We start from the raw sequence: 23,173 nt of genomic DNA, 5'->3' as shown, positions 1-23,173 counted from the left end.
GGACAAAGTGAGAGAGTGGCATGGACATATATACACTACCAAACGTAAAATAGAAAGCTAGTGGGAAGAAGCCGCATAGCACAGGGAGATCATCTTGGTGCTTTGTGACCACCTAGAGGGGTGGGATAGGGAGGGTGGGAAGGAGGGAGATGCAAGAGGGAGGGGATATGGGGACATATGTATATGTATAACTGATTCACTTTGTTGTAAAGGAGAAACTAACACACCATTGTAAAGCAATTATACTCCAATAGAGATGTTAAAAAATAATAATAATAAAATATAAATAAATAAAGAGAAAAAAATCATCTTGAGTACTATAAATGATGAAATACTGATGCTATGAGTAATACTAAAGTTTTCCAAGAAACTTTAAAAATAATTTTAGTATCTCCCTCTTATAAATTTGTTCTAAAATCCACAAATATACCACAAACATCACCAATTAAGTCAAACATAAGTTAACATCATGTATTTTACATAAGTCATTGTATCCATTAAAAATACATGTAAAGTGACCACTTTCTAAAAATCATAAACTACTACTTTTCCAAGTCAGTCTTTTTAAATCCTTGCACGCAGAAGAAACCTACTTCTCATTTCCTAATGTCATGTGTTTTTCTGTGTCGTTGACTGAAGGACAGTTCTTGGAACACCCTCACTCTGTCCACAATAGAACAGCCCATTTATCTGGCCTTCTCAGGAAGTGAGGTGCTCCACACAAATGACTTTTCCAAATAACTTATGCATAGCATGTTCTGTGCCAAATGCTTTTTTTACTTTAATAAGTCACTGAGATATTGTTGCTTTTTACATGGTTGTTTTTCTTCATCAACAGAAGATACTGAATTGATACTGAAAATTTTCCTGGAAACTCCCTTAAGCAAACCCATTCTTAAGCCACACATGACTATGGTCTACATCTCCTTGGAGTCTTGCTGCCTCTTTTAGAGCCACTTGTGAGATGGGGCCCACTCTTCTAACATGCTGTGAAACCGGAAAATTCCACCACCATTTTACATAAGCAGAACCTGAGGCTCTAAGGAACAGGACAAGTAAATTGCCAAGATCGCAGACCAGCCAGCGGTGGAGCCTATTTCTTCTCAAGCCTATACTCCAACCTCTGTTAGAATCAATCAATAAATACAGTTTTTAGCATCAGTTTTTTTTTTAAGGTATTAAATAAACATCACTAGGGCTTAAGTGAGAGTTCACTAAAGTGAAGTACATGCCCAGAACTGCACCAAATGAGGAGTCAGGAAAACTGCAGCCTGACAAGGTCGCTCTACAATTTATTTGGGGAGAAGGTGGTTAGCTGAATTGTGTCCTTCTGCCCCACCACCAAAATTCATGGTGAGGTTCTAACCTCCAGAATGTGACCATATTTGGGGAGAAGGTCTTTACAGAAGGAATTAAATTAAAATAAGGTCATAAGGGTGGTCCTAATCCCATCTGACCTATGCCCTTATAAGAAGGGGAAATTTAAACACAGACATAGAGGGAAGATGATGTGAAGACACGGGGAGACAACTTCGGCTGTCTACAAACCCAGGAGAGAGGACTCAGGAAAAAAGCAATCCTGCCGACGCCTTGATCTCAGACTTCCAGCCTCCAGAGTTGTGAGAAAATAAATTTCCGTTGTTTAAGCCACCCAGCCTGTGGTACTTTGTTATGGCCGCAGCCCTAGCAAACTAATACAAGGGGCTTTTAAAAACTCTTTCAGGAGGCCCGGAGGTCTTCACCACCTCCTCTGGAGTGAAATAAGCCTACGACGTAAAGGAGGGAACTTACCATACAACAGATCTAAAAATATGTGCGCTATCATTTGTAGCGCTGTACATTGTCTACCTAGGGTGGTGCCCTCTTTGTACCATTAGAAAAAAACTCATTTGGTTTTTTAACCTGGATTATCATGGTCCACATCACAATTGTCAGAAAATAAAGAGCTCTAGGAAGCTTCCACTCCAGGCAGTAGCTAAACACAGCTTATTATAAATTCCCTAACGCTTCACTTATTTTCCCTTCACGTTGTTTTTAGTACAAATGAAGAGTAAACAAACAAAGTCAGGAAGCAGTTAAATAAACAGGAAATCTGTGCTGCAATGATAATTTTCACCATCTCAACAACTGTAACACAAAGAGCCAGATTTGGAGATTATCCTGGACTTGAACCTCTGCCTGTATCCAAGACAGAGTAACTGAGCAGGGAGCAGGACATCTATTGTGCAAGACCCTGATTCTCAAATGCTTTGGAGCCCAGCTTTAAATGCCAGTAAAAGAAAGAGATAGACTTGGTCATCTGGGAATGTCACTCCAATCGCAAGGAAACTGCTTGGGAGAAGAACTTAGTTTGAATCAATGGTTAACTTCAAGTCACCAGATTTTAAACATCTAAATATAGTCCCTGTTTGAGAGGATAATGGGATGCAGTGCTATATGGAAGGTAGGTGAGAAAAGCTAAAAACACTTCACTTTGTAATGTTATTGTTAATAACCATAAGCTAAATGAGATCAAATTTATGATCCCATTTAATCTTCTCAACACCCGGAGGAGATAAGTACTTTTATTATCCCCGTTTCATAGTTGAGGAGACTGAAGCTTAAGGAAGTTAAGTAAATTACAGAAGCTCATATAATAGTAAGCAGCAGAGCCAGAATTTGAATGAAGGTCTTTCTGACTAGAAAGTTCATGCTTTTAATGATATACTGAGTCCTAATTTCCAAATGAGACCCATCATTTTAAATTTTCAAATGATGTTTAAATTACAGATAGCTCTAAAAGTCATGAAAAATTTTCCATTCAAATAGAGCTTGGGTAATTATCAAGGAATTCTCATTAAAAAAGGAAAATTTAGCTTAGCAAAAGGGCTTTTAAAGGATTCTAAAATATATGTGAACCGTGGGAAATGAAGCAGAAATAGTGGAAGAAAAGCAGGGCATAGAGCTCCTTAAAAGTATTTCTCAATAAAGAATTACACCAGTGGTAACTGAATCATCGGCTTAACTTTTCAGCACAGGGAAAATGACCAAAGCCAAAGCTTTGAACACTTGTTTTGAAAGTGTGCCATTTATTCCATACCCTCTACCTCAGAAAAGGTAGCACTTACCTCTCTCTGAAAAAAATTCCAAGCGTGAGTAAGCCACCGGTATCTCGGTAAGCCATAATTTGTCATTCTGGCTTTCAAAGTGACCATGTCTGACCACTGTACTGGAACCTAGAGATAGAAAAGACAAAGTATCAACAAGCGTAATGTGCAAACAGACACATTCAGACACACATACATTCACAGATTCACACAAACAGAATCACTCATAGACCCATCCACATACTCACACTTTCTTGGAATGTACTGCCATCGCCAAACACTACCTTAAATTTGTATTTGTTTGTGGCTTAAATTAAGCTCAGGGTTATTAAATACTTATCAAACAATCTCTACTGGTAGATTTTTGTACTAAATGAGGAGGTACTTCATATTAAGCAAAATAATGCGAAATCACTTAATGCCGATATCAAGTTCAAGGAAATCACAAACCAGTAAGCTATATGTTCTATAGATACACCTGAAGAGCTCCTCATAACAAGTGATCCCTGCGGCAAAATACCCTTTCATTTGATTTCGTAATGCTATGAAATGGTTCTTTGAAGTGACTGCAGATTATGGTACTAAAATAAAGGGAGAAGAATTAAGGGAAAGAGTTCACCTCAAGCCAAGTCTCACTCTAGAATAAGTCTGTAAACTTTCCAAAAATTGGATTTTAGAGGCATGATAGAATTCTAGAAAAATTGTTTTGAAATTAAAGCATTTTCCTGTGCTCTGCCTCTCAAGGCACGTGACACTATGTCCTTGAACGGTGTTTAATCATAACAGAGCTTCAGGTACACAACACAACAGTTGGCAAGAAATCTAATCAGCATACCATGCTATGTGTTATGTACAGTGCTACAGGAGAAATGGGGTCACACAAATCCTAGTCTTTCCACACGTGTGGTATTAAAGTAACTCTTGGGAAACTAGACAGACATCCACACCTGATCTATGGAGCAATACCGACTGGGCTAAGTCAAGCAAATTTGACACTAACTCAAGATTCATATTATTTTGAAATCTTATTTTTAAAAATAGTAATATCAATAGTAGTTTAAAAATTCCTGGCCACAGAAAGTCTTCATTTTGTTCCTTTGGTAATTTTCTTTTTTATTACTTGGAAATGTACAATACAAAAGAAAACACCCCAACACCTGGGCACACAACTTTATTCCCTAAATAATGGGCTGACTGGGTATACTTGTGTGTTCATCTGGTTCCAACAAAGTGCAGAGAACTAACCAAAGTTCAAGCTATTCACTATAAATTCTTATTATCTCATATCCTTTTGAACTTAAAATAAATAGAAGTGAAATAAATTCTCTAGAAATTTATCATCTGAAACAGTTAACATTATTGACAGATTTCATCTAGAGAAGGAATGATGAATGGGAGGTGAACGTGTACACAAAAAACAGAAATAATGGGAAAATAGGCTGCCTGATGCCCAATCTCTTGATTTGGTTATTAGAACAGTCTTCTTTTTAATTTATTTTCCAAAATAAATATAAGTTGTTTCCCACTTGTGACCACAATTGATCTGAAACCAAATATAGCAAGAAACACAGGCGGTCACTGAGGTTCTGGCACAAAATACAGTGCTCTGGCCATAAAGGAAAACACACATGTATTGGCTCCTTGCATGGAACAGAGAAGAGCACAAAGCCCATTCTAAGCAAAGGCTGGGTTCTGCAAAATTTCGCAGCTCATAAACTTTAACGGCACTTTTCATTCACGCTCCTATTAGTGCAAAGGCAATAAAAAAAAAAAATTCTGACAAACGTCTTTCCTAAAGGACTACTTTCCACATTTCACTTTTAAACATCCCTTGTTTTATCCTGGTGACTTAATGGTGGAAGACTTACACAAGCAAAACAGTGATGTATGCCTTAGCGGGCACGGCAGTGTACACCCATCTAGTACCACTGTGATACTAAAAATATACTTGCAGATCACTCCTTCACAGAATAGAAGCAAGTATCTAAAAAGTAACAATTCCTTTCTGTTTCCTCAAGTTACTTAGAATTATATTAGAGTCAAAATATTTCCTTTCAAATACCTTAAATTAATTCATTTCAAACTTGTTATAATTTAGGAAATTTATCAAATATTAGTATGATATAAACACTGTTCAAGCCATGTTTAAAATCCACTAGAAAGTAAACTCATTTTTAAAAACCTTTTAATCACCAAAAAGAACACAAAAGCTGAGATAAGGAGATCAAGAATTAATAATACAATTTACTACTCATTGCTTGAATGTTAAGGAGATCCATGTGTTTTTTGAAATTAGAAAAAAGTAATAAGACACTGAAACTGAGTCCCTGGAATCAATCACTTTTTCATTCCTTTAATATACCAAGTTTCTAGGGATGGGGTGAAAATATGATTCTCAAAGACAACAAGAGCATTCCTATTGTAATAGGAGATTTCGTTTTGAAGATAGTGTTTAACTTTATATTAAACTAGTTAGAACCTGCCCTGACTTTTCAATTTTTAATAGAGAAAAAAATAACCATAAATTCTCTCTTCTGACTGAGAGTTGTCACACATTGAAAGCATGAGTGTTTTCAGAGGGGTTCAGCTGTGTAGCAGTGCCAAAGCATCGTTTACATGTAAATTGAAGTATGTAGAGTACCCACTAGTCTGTAATTACCACTTACTATTCAAAACAGTGTCACAGTACAGTAGCAGATTCACCATAGAATCTTTAATAACTGCATCAGTACCAGATATGTCTTCAATTTTCTTACACAACTGACAAAATGCCTCTCAGAAACAAATGTAAAAGAATCTGCTTCGTGGGTGGTGGTGATGTGATGAATTGGGAGATTTTGATTGACAGATATACACTAATATGTATAAAATAGATAACTAATAAGAACCTGCTGTATAAAAAATAAATAAAATTAAATTAAAAAAAAATCTGCTTCGCTTCTTAAGAGCTCTTAAATTTTAAAATGTTGAAGACTGACCTAGGGAACTTGCCACAAATGCAAATACCCAGTCCCTGACTTTTCCTCTATTCCGATCTAGCAGCTCTGGCCTAGAACCCTATAATGTGTATTTTAAAGAATCACCCTGGTGGACTCCTGCTGTAGACAGTCCAAAGACTACATGTTGGGGGAAAAAAAACATCATCTTCCTGAAACAGAAGTACTCTAGGAAGCTCACAGTGGAAAAATCTGACCTGCCACCACAAAAACATCCAGACTTCACAGACATGCAAAGGTGATCGACTCATTGATAATCAATGCACCGATTTTCACCAATGAAGTGAGCAAACATTAAATAAGTAATAATGCCCAATAGAGCAGAGGTGAAGTGTGAGTGGTATACCGAACATGACTGGTAAAATCTTAAGGTTAAGAAACTCTTATTCTCTTTCACTCTAACACACACTTCTTAATTTGGAAGATGGTTCGGCTTGCTGCAAACAGAAGGTACACGTTTCCCAGCCATCAGTGTACAGCTGCAGTCAGCATTTTACAAGGTTTTCATGTAGATTTTCAACTTTTCTCAAGTCCTGTTGCAAATGTGAATATTTCCTATTATACTCTCAGAAGACAGTAAAATCATATATTATTTTTAGTCTATTATATCCATGTTTAAGCAATCTGTGGAATTAAAGATATATATAGGAACAGGGGAAACGAAAAATTACAAATTATGCTTTGGAACTATGCTTTAGACACAGAAAAGAAAATGCTACATTTCAGAAGTATTGGGAATATTCATTGTTACCAGAGAGCATGAACATTCAAATTAATAATCATGTGCCTAACAACTCCAGAGTATCTGATTTAAAAGGCTGAACGAATATTGTTTCAGATTGTGGTTATATTCCATTTTGAACTCACCATAATTTCCTGCTCATATGTCCAAACACCACAAGCCAGTTCTACACAGAAAATGACAAGTAAACTTCCAAAATACTGTAGAAGAACAGAAAATGAATGCTGTTAGGATAGAATCAAAGTAAAATATGGTCATCAGAGACAAGCTAAATATTATTCAGTGTTGTTTATTCAAAGGACAAGAAAACGGAGGCACATATTCAAGAAGCTCCCTCCCTTGGGAGCAGATGGGAAAAATTTCAGCAAATCTTGAGACGTCGGCAGACACCATTCAATACTCACCTAAGTGGGTCGTTTGGATAGTGCTCCATTTATCAAATGCTCTCATAATTAATTCACTCAATGGATAAGACTACCTCATTTTACAAATGAGGAAATTAATGTGAAAAGTACACAATATGACTTGCTCAAGAACGTGCATAATACATTTTAGAGCCCTAAAGTGACCACTGCAAGCCATGTTCTTTGTGCTCTTCCTTGCCACTTCTCCAGTGGTGGAGGTCACTTTACAGAAGTAAACGGTAAAAGGGTGAGAAAGAAGAGGCTCTCTGAAAGTTCACTAATTCCAGCAGAATTAAAACAACTCCACTGGTGTCATGAATCCTGGTGCCAGTCAGGGTGAGAGGATCAGGTAGTGATAATTATTGATTATTCCTCTTCACTGGAATGATAGCTCTTTCAAGGACAGAAATTTACTGTGTTCCTTGTCACAAAGTAGGTGCTCAATAAAATTTTTCTACATAATATATGAATAGATAAGAATATATGAAAACAAAGCAGAATGAGGTGTGGAGAAAAAGGAACCCTCCTACACTGTTGTGGGAATGTAAATTGGTACAGCCACTATGGAGAATGGTATGGAGCTTCCTTCAAAAACTAAAAATAGAGTTGCCATATGATCCTGAAATCCCACTCCTGGGCACATAATTTGAAAAGATACATGCACCCCAATGTTCATAGCAGTACTATTTACAATAGCCAAGACATGGAAGTAACCTAAACTTCCATCGACCGATCAATGGATAAAGAAGATGTGATATATACATACAATGGAATATTAGCCACAAAAAAGAATGAAATAATTACAACTGCAGCAACATGGGTGGACCTAGAGATTATCATACTAAGTGAAGTAAGTCAGAAGTGAAGTATTTGTCTAAAGACAAATATCATACGCTTACATGTGGATTCTAAAAAACAAAATGATACAAATGAACTTATTTGCAGAACAGAACTAGACTTAGAGACATAGAAAACAAACATATGGTTACCAAAGGGGAGAGGGAGGGAGGGATAAATTAGGACTTTGGGGTTCAAATATACACACTACTATATATAAAATAGATAACCAACAAGGACCTACTACATAGCACAGGGAACTCTACTCAATATTTTGTAATAACCTATAAGGGAAAAGAATCTGAAAAAGGATAGCTATATATACATATATAACTGAATCACTTTACTGTACACCTGAAACTAACACAACACTGTAAATCAACTCTATTTCAATAAAAAATTTAAAAAATCAAAGTTAAAAAAAAAGCAGAATGATACAATGGAAAGAGACTGGCAGCTGCCTTGGACTGGGTGATCAGGAAAGGCCTCCTTATGAAGGTGAACTTTAACTTGACTCAATAGCATCAAGGAGAAGGCAAAGCTGATAAGATTTGTGGCAAAGCAGTCCAGGAAGAGGACAGATCAAGACCAAGGCCACCTATCAGGTGAGCTAGTTAACCTAAGAACTCAGTGGTAATGGAAATGCAGAAGTGGGTGGGATGGGGACAGTGGGTGAAGTACATGACACTGAGAGGTACAAAGAGCCAGATCTTCGTGGGCCAGAGAAAGGCTTTTGGATTTTATTCTGAGTGTATTCTATGTGAAATTCATCAGCAAGTGACATGGTGTGATGTACATTATGAAAACATAAATTCTGGCTGTTTTGTGGAAAATGACCTGTAGGAAAGCAAGGGTGTGATCAGTGCAACTAAATAAAAGATTGCTGAATTAGGATGGTAGCAATGGGAAAAAATGGACTGATTTACGATTGTGAGCCATCAAGACTTGAATGTCGTTTCTTTGCTCCTAATTTTGCCAAAGAAGGGGAGGGAAAAATTAAAAAGACAGAAATTTGAGCTGATTTTCTACTACTTCCATGATATATCCCTTCTGATTTAAAAGTATAAATTACTGTTAGTTTTAATATGCTTCCTTCATATAAAAAATAAAGAATATATGGCTATAAAATCTCTTAGACAAAAACATGGCTTAAAAACTATAATTTGATACAAAAGATAAAGTAATATTCTTTTTTTTTCATTTTTATAATCCTTTTATTATTTAATCTAAATGTGTAGTTACCTGAACAAATGTATATTTTTCCAAGTATATTTTCAAAAAGTTTTCTGTGAACTATTTTTTTTTAACATCTTTATTGGAGTATAATTGCTTTACAATGGTGTGTTAGTTTCTGCTTTATGGCAAAGCAAATATCCCTATCCCACCCCTCTAGGTGGTCACAAAGCGCCGAGCTGATCCCATTTTACAAGCCCTTTTACTTTCAGCATATGTAGTACTCCTGGTCAGCTTCAGTCTACTCAGATCTCGTTTCCAAGTATTGCCTTACTTTGAAGATTTTAGCCTTAAAATAATTAGAAGAAATTTCGTGAACACAGTACTACAAGTCAGTTTTTCTCCAGGTTCACCTTAATACTTAAGAGATGTCTAGACATGAACAATACTTATATCTGCAACTTATGTTACAAAAAGTCCAAAATGTTCAATAACTATTTGCTAGATAAATGTTCTTATCTTTGTTAAGACCCTAGGAAAGAGTGAGACTCCAGAAAAAAAAGTTACACTATGGGATACTTTTGCTCTCTCAGATCGCCAACCTAAATTCTTTTTAAAATTGACTTCTGATTACAATGAAAACCAAAACAGCCTGAAAAGGCAAGATGTCTCTAAACATGAAACATGGACATGGGTGAGAATTATGTGTGCTACTAGTAGAAAAAGGTAGGACACACCCTGACTTTGCCTTGGGGATAACGATGCAGATTTCTGGATTGACTTTGAATCCTTTTAAAATCCCATTTCAGTCATTTCTCTCACTTCTTGCCTACTGGAGTTACTGACTGGCTTACAATGCCTGTGCTACACCGCAGAAAGGCCCCCAGCACAGGGTAAGTGCCCTGATGTACACAATACCTGCAATACCTGAGTGGCTCTCCAGGCTAGTGGATCCAAACAACAATATAATAACTTCAGGCATAATGTCACCTTGACTTCCTAGAGTGAGCTCTACAATGGACTAGCAAAACCATAACTTAAGTATCTCCAGGGATGTATATGTAAAGCATATATATCTAAAACAATTTTTCATCACAAACTCAAAACTGAGATTATCAATCACGGGAGAGAAGGGGTAAGATCCATCTGAGTTGGACACTATTTCAACTGGGGAAATGCATCTTTCAGATTTGATGGTCTTATTTGATACAAGTTTCGCCATATAAAACAATTCCTCTGTCTTTACTCCACTTATACTCGGGGCACAGATCTATTTGACCCTGATATGGAAAATACAAGTTTCATCAACATTAGAAAACTTTCTTGGAGCAAATTAAATCTAAAATGTAATTCAAACAAAATATTTTTCTACAGATGGTGCTGCAGCTTCCTGGTCAGCTGTCTTTGCTTTGTTGTCACTGTATTAGCCTCCTACATCCAGTCTAAGTCCAAGGAAAACTTTAATTGTCAACTCTATCCTTAATACAAGACACACAGATCAACTGCATTTACGCCTACATTTTCTTTTTCAGTGGAGCTCTGAGACCTAGTAATCCTCACGTTGGTCACTGCACAGAGAATCACTCAGTCGCTAGTTTAAGAGCTGGATCTGGGTGAGGCCTCTATAAAATGCGGTGTTAATACACAGTTTAAATAAAACAAAGCCAGCAAAGAGTTAAGCAACGACTCCCATTGAGCTCTGTTATGGCAGGTAGGATACATACATATCACATTTCACTACAAAACTGTCTGCTGTCCTCAGCATTATTGAAACACGTGTATATCTCTCCTAATGATGTCAGTATGTGTCTGTCAAGTCCTTACATTCCCAACACACGTGGTTTGCTGAGATGGTGTGTACCAAGCTAGTCTGCAGGGCAACTCACCCCTCTCCTCCATGAGTGCTGTCCTAGAACAGTGGGAAGAGCTCTGAATTTGGAGTCAGCAGACTGAAACACACTCTGTGATCTCTGGAAAATCATTAAACTGCCCTGACTTCAGTTTGCTCATCTGTCTGATGAAGATAAAAATAGTCTCCTGCACTGTTATCATCAAGGCTGATTTGACACATGGGAAATTGTTTTGGAAAATTTAAAACTGTGAATTTGTAAAGCATTATACAAATGCAATTCTGAACTAGCTTGTGAAATACAATCCAATAGGGACTTGCCCTTTCCTCCTGGATTTGACCTTCATTCCCTGCAGTGTGCCACAGTTTCTTCTTCATCATTGTTTTCCAGTATCTCATCTCTTGTTCTTTACCATTTTACCCTCCTCCTTCCCCTTGTGTGTCAGGGTATCTCCGTCTCCTGTATATCAAGCTTCAGAGGCTTCAGCTTTTAAACCAGTCGGCTGCCTCACCCACAATTCACTGCGCTCACTAACCTGCCAGACCATCGGTTCTGACTGGCAGGGATCTTGTTTGTAAACATTATTTTATTCCCAGTGCTGAAGCAGGACCTGTCACACAGCAGGTATTTAATAAATGTCAGTGGAAATAATGATCAGCTTACCAACTGAAAAAACCAATTTCAGATTTCCTTGAATTTCTCTGACTAATTTGAGCTCTGAGTTTCTTGTTAACATTTGACTCCCCTTGACTTTGCTTACACATTTCTGTTCTATATTGCCTCTCTGTTTTATTGTGTGTCTTTCTGGAGGATTATAGTGTGATAGTTCACTGTGCCTTTAAACATATAAGACAATTTACATAGTTAAAGAAAAGGAACAATATGCAGACTCTCCCCATCTTTCCTGAGCTACTGTCAACTGAACATTTTAAATAAATAAAGCCTGAGAAAGTGTGTTTATACAAGGGACTTAGAACGCAATTATTTGCATTAACAAACTATTTTATTTGCTTTAAAACTTAATTGATACAGACTTTCTTAAAATAGCTAAGTTCTTCTACTGTAATTAAACTAAAATTTGTGTTCTATGAATAAGTTTTATCACTAAACATACGTTCATGCAAAAACTGCATCAAGTAAGGCAAGCTGATACTAAGATATACCCTCAAAATGATGCAATTAATTAGTGATTTTTTTTCACCAAATCTCTCAAGGTGAGAATAATTACCTTTCAGTTCAAAAATGAGTGTCCTCACTGATTTAGATAACAGAAGATTAGATAAAGCACTGTAGGTGAAATTGCTTTGTTGACTTTTTTCAACTATACAAATGGAAGAACGAAATAAAAGAGACCTGGCTTCAGATTCTGGCTCCTTTACATAGCAGTTGGATGACCTTAAGCAAACTACTAAGCCTCAATTTCCTCATCTGTCAAATGAGAATGTTAACATTACCTTGCAGTGTTGCACTAAAGATTCAACTAGGTAGAGTGCTGTCCCACAGGAAGCATTACCTAAAGGGTAGCCACTATTAACCATATCGTAGTATCTATTAGAATATAAACTCCATGAGTACAAGAGATATTATGTTTTAAATACTTAACATACCGCCTGGCATAGAACATGTACTCAGTGAGTACTTCTTGAATGGATGTAACTATGACTAGAGGATGACAGCAGGTAAAGCTGTTCATTTCCTCCTAAAGACTGTTAGTGTCCCTCACTCTAAAGAGTCTTCTAAACCCACAAGTTATTTGGTAAAATCTTTAGTAAAATCCCTGTCCAGTGAGAAAATAGCTGGTATTTTTCAAAAGATCTTTATTAGGAAACTAGGGCAGGAAGGGCGTGGAGGGTGGGAAACCAAATTCTTTTTTAAAAATACTGAAATCAATACGTCTGTTATTTTAAATAAAGCGTTGGCCACAGAATGGCAAGAATGGCATAGTTTAACTAGTCCCTTTGTCCCCTGGATGTATTTGAGGAGGAAGGTGAAGGCATGAAATCTCACCTTTCTATTTAACCCTTGGTGACTTGTAAGTCAATGCATCCTCCAGTAGAAATAAGGGGGATTCATTTCCCGTATTAAAGATTATTTCATCTCATTATATGTGTACAGACAAAAGAATAAAATCTCCAGGAGGTCTTTTCTGAAAGAAACATTCATTTATAAAAACGAGCTGCTTCCCTGACACCTCCCCCACTCCCCAGGATTTCCCACTAAAGAAAGTAGATTAAACACACGCCCTTATCCCTTCTCCCTGTTGAAGCTTCACTAAAACAACAATAAAGGGATATTTTAAAAGACATAAACCCAGAGATAAAGGAAAATGGAAAGAAGACAACAGCAATTATATTTGGGAAGGTACAAAACAAACAGATGAGTAGCAAATTTCTCAGCAGTCCCCCAAAAGCTGAATGCTTAATCAGTAATGGAGAAAGTAGGGAACCACCTGATTCACATACAGAGTCCCTCCAAATGCTTAGGTGCTGGAAGCCCTGGATACTTGCAGAAGTGGATGAAAGTAGGGCTAAAAAGAGGATGATTTGTTGAAAACTTGTTTAGGAAGAAGTTAGAGCCCTCAGGTCCCCTCCCCTACACTGTGTAGCTGGGTACTACCCACCCCTACCAGTAAAGAAGTTAGGGGGTTATTTGGTGGAAACGGTAACACAGAGTCTAAGGACTGGGGACACTAGGTATAGTTGAGGATAAAGCAGAATACAGGAAACAGAATTGGAGTTCATATTTAAATACCTTTTCCTCAAAGTTTCAAAACCAAAAGAGTATTGGATTTCTCAATAAAATATTGGAAGCTAAAGGCAGCAAGAGGATGTCTTCAAAGTTCTGAGGAAAAAAAATAATTTCCAACCTATAATTCTATAGCCATTAGAATTAACATGGATGGACCTGGAGATTATCTTACTAAGTGAAGTTAAGTCAGACAGAGAAAGACATATGTATGATATCACTCCTATGTATAATCTAATTTTTCAAAAACGATACAAATGAACTTATTTAGAAAACAGAAACAGACTTGCAGATATAGAAAACAAGCTTATGGCTACCAAAGGGGAAACGTGGGGTGAAGGGATAAATCAGGAGCTTGAGATTAACATACACATATATACACTAATATGTATAAAATAGAGAACTAATAAGAACCTGCTGTATAAATAATAAATAAATACAATAAAATTCAAAACCAGAAGAAAGCATACACACACTACTTATATATAAGATAGATAAACAACAAGGACTTACTGTATAGCACAGGGAACTCTACTCAATATTCTGTGATAACCTGTATGAGAAAAGAATCTGAAAAAGAATAGAATATGTGTATATATAGAACTGAATCACTTTGCTGTACACCTGAAACGAACACATTGTAAATCAACTATACTCCAACAAAATTAAAATTTTAAAAAAAGGAATTAACCTGTAAGGGTATTTAAAGCCATTTTTAGGCATGCAGGCTTTTTAAAAAATGTATTTCCTATGTATGTTTTTCAGGAAACTACTGGAAGATATGCTACCTCAAATGAGAGACTAAACAGAGTAGGACAATGACTTGGATTCCAGGAAACAAGGGATCTAAAACAAAAGGGAGGCAAAGGAAATCTCAGAATGGTAGTAAAGGGGATATCGCATGACGGCAGCAGCTTCAGCAGTCTAGACTGGAGTGGGTCTAGAATGTGCTGAGAGATTTCTTAAAAGAATAAAAAGAAATCATCGATAGAATACCCCAAATATTTGAATATATGAAGAGAAAACATACACCAGGGGAAGTTTAGAGTTGATTTAGACAGAAAAACATAGAAAACAAGGAGAGTTATGAATTTCCCCCCCCCCAAAAAAAAACCCAAAGTATTATTCCAGAAAGAAAAAAGTAAACCTGGTAATTTACCTGGCCCATCTGTGAATAACATTTACATAGTCATGAGCATGTAAGCACTGTTCTAACCCAAATGATAATATATCTGTGTGGAGCTGAGACAGGAAGTATGCATGGGGCGGGGCTGGGGGGTGGTGCGCCACTGAGGGCAGGAAAAGATACCAGTTCCTCATCTTGCACAGACGTCAATGGATAGGGCTTAAAACTAAAAGAATGAGAAGAGTTAGATAAATATGTGATTTAGAGATATGGAAGTAAATTCCAAGGGAATCTGCAAAAAACAAAAATTGAAAGCAGTTGCCTCTTTCTTAGCAGTGGAAAATGATAAAGGTGGAGGACTATTATTTTTCATAAGAAGTATTTTGGAATTAAATTTACTCTACATTTTGTGTATGAAGCACTCTGATAAAAGTAAAAATAAAATTAAAACAAACAATAGCCCTGCCCCGAAGACTTGACAATCAAGAGAAAGACGCTGGTAGCTGGAGGATTTTATATGTTTTACACAGAAAAGCCTATTCAAAAAGGCTGAAAATTATAAGTAGCCCAATTACACTTCATGGTTATTGGGAATAAAGGAGGGGGGTGGCAATTGGAAACTTATGCTCAGGTGCTGTCATCCTTTTCCTAAATGTACCTTCACTAGCTGAAAATAGGGATTCCGTAACAAAATACAAAAAGTTTATACTTAAATGTGATTTACAGACCAGCCCCCGCCCCCAGAGGTCTCTTTCACTAGACCCTATTTGGAAATTTGAATGTCTCCTGCAATATTGCTCATAAAACCACACATGCAGTCTGCTCAAATCAATGTGAGCTGGATTATTTTCCAACTTGGAGAATTCACTTCAGTCACAAAATTTTGAAGTTTAGAACTCTATGTCATGGGCAATTTCGTTCAAGGAGGGAGGCTTGGATTTAGTTTATTTGCTCAAGAAACACACATGTTTGTATATATAATCAAGTATTGTGAGTATACAAAATTAAAAGTAGATAAAAAGTATGTAAAAAAACAAGTCTTCTTATAGGTATATATGTGTATGTGCAAATGTATGTATGTGCGTTTATTATGTCAAAGGTATAGATATACATTGTATAAATTATTCCGTAAAACATATTACAAAAATATCATTAGCTATATTTTTGAAAAGAGAAAATGGAGCTAGGTACATTGAGAGGCAACAGAACACTAAGTTTTTCAGAGCTCATTTCCTGGAGTCAAGCATCCTGGATTCAGATCCCAGCTCTACCACTTCGTAGTTGGGCAAATCACTTAACCTTTCTGTGTCTCTGTGTCCTCAGCTATAAAGTGGAGATAACAATCGTGGCAACCTTATAGTACAGTTGGGAGAATTTAATGAGCCAATACATGTAAAGCACATACAATAGTGGCTGGCACATAGTACATATTATATCATGGATGTTGGCAGTGGTGTTAGCAATACCTCATGATCCATCATCTATAGACCACCCCCACTACTGAACACAAATGCATACAAGTACATGTTCACACGGGTATTTACAAAACCTTTCTTGTCTTTTTTTTTTCGGTACGCGGGCCTCTCACTGCCGCAGCCTCTCCAGTTGCAGAGCACAGGCTCAGCGGCCATGGCTCACAGGCCCAGCCGCTCTGCGGTCCGGGATCTTCCCGGACCGGGGCACGAACCCGCGTCCCCTGCATCGGCAGGCGGGCTCTCAACCACTGCGCCACCAGGGAAGCCCCCTTTCTGGTCTTTGAATTAAAACACCTACATTCCCATCTCTGACCTTTTCCAGTAGGAAAAAAACAAAAAAAAAGACTACCAGTAATATCAAACTTTTAAGGATGGCAAAAAAAATTCCTTTTTCCCTCCTCCAAATAATGCATAATTAAAGGCACAAATACTGCTTTAACTATTATATCAAATTCCTTGACACTTTATCTCAGTAATTCCATTTCTTTTTATGTTTTGAGCTTACATTAAGTCAGTCAGATCAGCTTCTTTTAAAGTTAATAGTAAAATTGACTTTTGTTCTTATTCATATTTTACAATTTTCATAATGAAATATAATGTCATATAGCCAATGAGTGCTTAACAGTTCATTAAATTGAACTTTCATAAAAACATTAATAAATGAAATAAATATTACTTATGTACTGTTAATAATTGATTTAATAAACTTTCAAAGAAAGTAATATTTGTTTTGTACAAAATGTTTCAAATAATTTTCACTTTGGGGAAAACAGATTTATTTAAAATTTTTCTTTTCTAACTTCTATCAATCTAATGAAAAGAAGAAAGCAATCTGCCCTAACAAAGCCAATCAATTTATTATGAATATTAAACTTTATAAGCAGTTGAGAAATATAGGAAAAGATACTTTCAATTCCTAAGAGCTTTTTAAATAGGAACTATGTTCTATTGATATAAAACATCCTCATCATATCCAGTTTTATGGATAGAGGACTCTGCGATATATATTATCTAAAGGAAACAAAAAATCCTATATCCAACCTATGATAAATAGACAAAACAGTTATTCTCCAAACTGTTTTCCTGTATAAATGCCAACTGGAAAAGAATTTTTACATTAAAACAAAACTGTAATGTCTTCCATGAAACACTTATATATATAAGTTTCTCTGTGCGAGCAAAGCAGGTAATAAACCACATATCACAGAACCTCCTCAATGAGAATATATTTCACTGGGTGAGAAGTATAAACACTGTAAAAGTTATTTTAATCTGCTAGTCTCTTAATTCATAACTAAAAACTCAGATTGTTTTTTCATAAGTAACATTCAACATAATTTAAAACCACAAAAGTCAGATTTGCTTACCTTGGAACATTAATACAACCTGAGACTCACCTCTCCACAAATAAAAACTATTTCAAAATATAACACACTTTACTGGACATTTGAATATTTTAAAAACACGGTGCCTTTTGACTCCTACCTACATGCTACATAACCAACTCTTTTAATAAACAAAAGGTTTGATGAAAGGCCTGCATTCACTAAATGATAAATGATAAACTCCAGTCTCTACCCTGTCAAATGCTAAACTCTGCAAGCTTTCAGTGCTAAGTATCTCTATGTCAGTTGTTTATTTTTCCTTTCCCAGTGATTGGAGGTTTAAAAATATTATATTACTTAAAGTTAGTAAATAAGAGAATTCCAGTGCCAAATATTTGTACAAGATAATGGAACGGCTGACATTCTGTTAAGAATCCACCGGGACTAAACTACTAACAGTCCAAAGGCACTTGTGCTTAGAACACACATCCACACAAAGCCTCTGTTTTAGCCAAGTCTCAAAACGATGTCATAGCAGACACAGGCTTGGTACTTTCTGAAGGCCAATTATTCACCATGTTCTGTGTGTCTTTACAAAATTTTCCAAGAAAAGGCGGCATTAAATTTCCTTTCTTTTAAGAATCATAAATGAGATGAGTTCAGTCGAATTTAGAAAAAGCTAGAACTATAAACCAGTTTTTGAAGAAACAAAGTCTTGTCATTCCTGAGCCCATGCAGAAAGGTGAGCTAAAGTAAGAAGGTATCGGTATGCTGTGGTCCTTTGTTCATGCTTACATTTGAATAAATACATAGAAGAATCTTTGTAATAATGTATCTTAATTTACTCCCCTTTTCCATTTTATTTACACTGGTAATTTGTTGAGCTAGTTTCTCGATCAAAGATTTTGGTGAAGTTCAAATTAATAAGCGTTTGCTTCACACGCTGTTCAAACTCTGAGACAGAGAAACGTATTATGCCAAAATCGGAGGGACTTAGCCAGGGGCTACGGGTTCTCGGGGTCAGTGATGTATATCGTGATAGGTAACACATTAAGGGTGAGGCAATAAAGCAACTGGACACGCTAGACGGGTCACCATGTATATAGCTTCCGTTGCTTTGTAAACCAGGTCAGCCAAAGTCTGCATGCTCGGCCCCGATGCAAAAGATTTACAGGGTGTTTCTGGTCTCGGAAGAGGTTGTCTCTATGTATTACTGGGCTATTCCTCAGAATGCAAGACAGGAGTCCCCATCACCAGAACCTCGGCAGGGAAGTACAGAGGAAGTATCCTAAGCAACACAGCCAAAGAACACCAGACTCAATTCTGATCCAACTCATGCCTCTCAGACGCAAACGTGGCGAGATACCTCACAAACACAAGAGGAGCGTGAGTTCATTACCACCATCGTCTTTAGGACAACATCATTTACAAGACAACAGATTAGGAAATTGGAAATTTTAAAGGATTTTATTAGGTAGAAAGGGAATTCATACTTTAATATCTGCAATAACTTTTTTTTTTTTTTGCGGTACGCGGGCCTCTCACTGTTGTGGCCTCTCCCGTTGCGGAGCACAGGCTCCGGATGCACAGGCTCAGCGGCCATGGCTCACGGGCCCAGCCGCTCCGCGGCATGTGGGATCCTCCCGGACCGGGGCACGAACCCGTGTCCCCTGCATCGGCAAGACTCTCAACCGCTGCGCCACCAGGGAAGCCCTGCAATAACTTTTGAATCATTCTCTAACTATATTTGTGAAAGTATCTTCTAAATCACTTTCTTTTGTTTTACTTTTATTTTCAGACAAGATATACAATTTAACTTACCTTTGTACCTTCTTCAGAAAAACCTCAAACCTATTTGTTAAAAGAGTATTAAAGGGAAATGTTTCCATTAAATTTTATAAATCCACGAATACAAATATTTATGATAAGTGAAGAGGTTTATTCTTTTATTTTTCTTCTTGATAAATCTATTCCAGCCAAAACACTTTCTTCCTGAACCAAAAATATGTATTTTCTTGTTTAAAATAATAAAGTAGAAGAACACAAGCCGATCCACAGTCATGCTTAACGTCCAGGGAAAGAAAACCATATGTGAATAATGATAAAATCACTAAATTGTCACCAAAGTTGCCCAAACATCAGTAATTCAGTCTAATTGGTAGAAGGAACAATTTGAATTAAATAGCATGAATTTCAGATCCATTTTAAAGAAATGCATGCTTGTTACAGCAAATATTTTAGCTATAAGAATACTGAAAAGTAGAGATCCTTAAAGACCTGCTTTTATAAACAGATTAATGATGATTTGAAAGGAGCATATCCATTATCTGTAGGTAAGTGCTTCTAACATGCTTTAAAAGTTTGTTCTCAAACAAGTTAAGCAGTTCTACAACAATCCTCTGCTACTAGTCAATTGTTTATGGAACGTTTTTTTTTTCCCCTGAGTCTGGGAAATTGTGGCAGCATTCCAAAGAACTACTGTTGTAACCATTCCACAAGAGCCCTGGGCTGGCTGGCCTCCCTAAGGGCATCCTAGCCCCACACCCAGTTTCCTGGTGCCTACTTTAGCTCACTAACTATAATTTGGCTATTAAACCTGAATTAAACACATCCAGATTAATAAAATTTTGTTTACAATGTACATCTGGGAAAAAAATTCTAAACCATTAGCTAGACTGCCCCACCTGAAAACCTTTATTGCTTCATCAGTAAAGGCACATTGTTAGAATAAAATACGTCTTCCATCCTCTCTTCCATCATTAGAAAGGGTTCTCTAAATGTGAAGCCCCCTTAGACCAGAGTGGCAGGACCAGGTAGCTATCTTCTCCCAGGTAAATGAGAAAAAGGCCCAGAAGAAAGCAAGAACAGACACTGCTTCCGGGTTATGTAGCAAAAGAGCATATCACATCACTCTGCAGCTCCCAAAACGTCACACTGCAGAGTAGACGCACAAGATTTATTCAAGACATCTCCGTAATTCGGCCCTAGGTCACACAGCCCAGTCTCAGCCTTGTAAGCCTGGCACACATCTATCCAATGACCTACACATGCCCTTTGCCAAGCACTCCATGAGCTTCTGAGTCTTATCACAACTGCTCGCTCCACTAGCCTTTCAGTTCCTCAAAGTCCCTTGCTTCCCCTGCAAAGGCCCTTCTCCCACCCCTGCCCATGACTCACCAGCCACCCAAATTCTGCCCTCCCCCTCAGATCTCAGTTCAAATGATTCCTCACGTCCCTTTATTAAATGCTCTTGGTAGAACAAGGCTATCTATTGTTCCTTACAGTTCTTTTAAAGTACTTTAATAACACAAAAGAGAACTTTTAGAATTAAAATATTTTAAGTACAAAAGGCAAACTTCTCCAAGTTTTGTTAAAAGTTATCAGTCCGTGTCTTCAACTCGGCTGTGTAAACCCTGCACAGAACCTGAAAATTTATACTATTTTAAATGCTTGTTTCCTAGAAGAGGCACTGAAAAGATTCATATTTTTACTTAGCTAGCAACAAGTCTTACATTGGCACGTATCATCTAATAAAATTCCAACTTTCTTAAAGACGTTTCTAAAATGTCTTCATAGTTGTAATCGTGTTGCGGAAATTTGTAGTTTCCAAATTTTAAAGTTTTAAAACTAAAATAATGGTAATCTAAAGAAAGTTCAGGAATAATCACTTATTTCCGAATAATTCAAACGTAGTGCTTAAGAGGAATACTAAGTGATACAACTACAGTGTTTATACATTTTAAATAAAATTTAAATTAGTGTTTCTGTCATGTGAACTGAGAAGATTCATCTTAACTGAGCACATAATTGGAGCCTGTAATAACCCTTTATCTGAATAAAGGGGGAAATGGGGACTTCCCTGTTGGTCCAGTGGTTAAGACTCCATGCTTCCACTGCAGGGGGCACAGGTTCGATCCCTGGTCAGGGAACTAAGATCCCACATGCCACGCAGCAAGGCCAAAAAAAAAACCAAAAAACAAAAACTCCCTTCTACAAATAAAGGGGGAAATATATGGATCACAATTCTGAAAAAGTAGGTGTTTTTAATTTATGAAATTTCATGAAAAAAAACTTTAATTCATAAGCTATTATTTAGTCATCAAATTTATCAGATATTGCATATTAAGTAAATATTCAACATCATTTTTCTATACAGGTTTTCTGAAAGCTACTTTCCTCATTATAGCTTAAACGACTTAATTCTCTCATCTTTTACATGTGTCATTTGCTTGTCTATTGATTTAACTCTGTTTCCTGAGTCATCTAGACACCGATATGATTTTGAATGAATAGCTACTGTTTTACCTTGGCCAAAGGAAGTCAATAGATGTTGGACCCAGATGTGAAAGCAAAAATCTACACAATTGCTGAATTAACCTCAAGGTAGCATTTGCTGAACCTGTAACCAGCATCCACAGCAGAATCACCCTTTCAGAGCACGTGCTGCCAGAGAAATATCTGTCACTGAACTCTGAACAGACTAGGGATATTCACCAAATCAATGGGTATAGATTTATATGGCTTATATTTAACCAAAGCTATCACAAATGTATATAATAAGAAACAATATATGACAAAGCTTAAAATGCTTATCATGACAGAGTATACCAAAATTATACCAAAGTCAGAAATACAAAACCTTGAGCCATTCATACTTCAAACCCTAAAGTAAGCAAAAAGTCCAAAGAACACTCAAGATCCTGTCACAAAGACCCACCACTAAGGGCATGAATATCATGACATTTCCTTTCAGAGACATCTGCTTATGTGCTTTTCTGGGGTATAATTAGAGACAGTCAAACCAACCACTTAAGAAACAGAAAGGTTAATGGAACTCTGTCCTGGGCTTTGTGTGCATACAAAACCAAGATGTACAAGCTGAGCCTCTGGATGCAGAAATGCCTACATCATCTTCAGTTTCCTCTGCTTGAAATTTTTGTGAGTTTAACAACTAAATTTTAAAGCTACAGTTCTAAAAGAATTCTAGTTAACATGTCAAAATAAAACGCATATACTGAAGGGATATGTTTCTATTAGATGAAGAACGCATAAATATTGAATAATACCCCGTTTCCTCATGTCAAGTAATACAAACATTACTATCATGTGCAAAAATTCTATCTCAGCAAAGTCTGCTGAATTCAGCTGCCTGCCTTCCACTCAGTCCCCAAAGTCTTAGTCTAGACCCTATGCATGGCTTCCACTAACCAGCCTTCCCAATGCCTCCAGCCTTTAATGTTATCACTTCATTAAACGCTGGAAACACCCATTGACTCTCTATAGTCCAAGGGATAAGATCAGACTCTCCGGCAAAGACCTTCGTGGTTGGACGACTTCATGTGCTTTTCACTGACACCATAGCCACATGAAACTTCTAAGTTTTGCCTAAACTTGCCATGTTCTTTCACTCTTCT

The 23,173-nt window shown here is 36.9% G+C and overlaps 1 protein-coding gene across 4 annotated transcripts in view; it reads right to left on the bottom strand.

Moving 5' to 3' along the window:
- Positions 1 to 23,173, bottom strand: part of TSPAN12 (tetraspanin 12) — a 68,010-nt gene that overhangs the window by 20,985 nt on the left and 23,852 nt on the right. For all 4 annotated transcript variants that reach the window (XM_059075071.2, XM_067042287.1, XM_059075072.2 and 1 more), the window contains 2 exons: positions 6,950 to 7,024; positions 3,108 to 3,215 (listed from right to left, as the gene is read on the bottom strand). In XM_059075071.2, coding sequence (XP_058931054.1) covers positions 3,108 to 3,215; positions 6,950 to 7,024 — 183 coding nt within the window. The remainder of the gene's footprint in view (positions 1 to 3,107; positions 3,216 to 6,949; positions 7,025 to 23,173) is intronic.

The sequence above is a fragment of the Kogia breviceps genome, chromosome 9, assembly GCF_026419965.1.
Source record: "Kogia breviceps isolate mKogBre1 chromosome 9, mKogBre1 haplotype 1, whole genome shotgun sequence".
Taxonomy (NCBI): domain Eukaryota; kingdom Metazoa; phylum Chordata; class Mammalia; order Artiodactyla; family Physeteridae; genus Kogia; species Kogia breviceps.
This window is presented reverse-complemented; position numbering and strand designations above follow the sequence as displayed.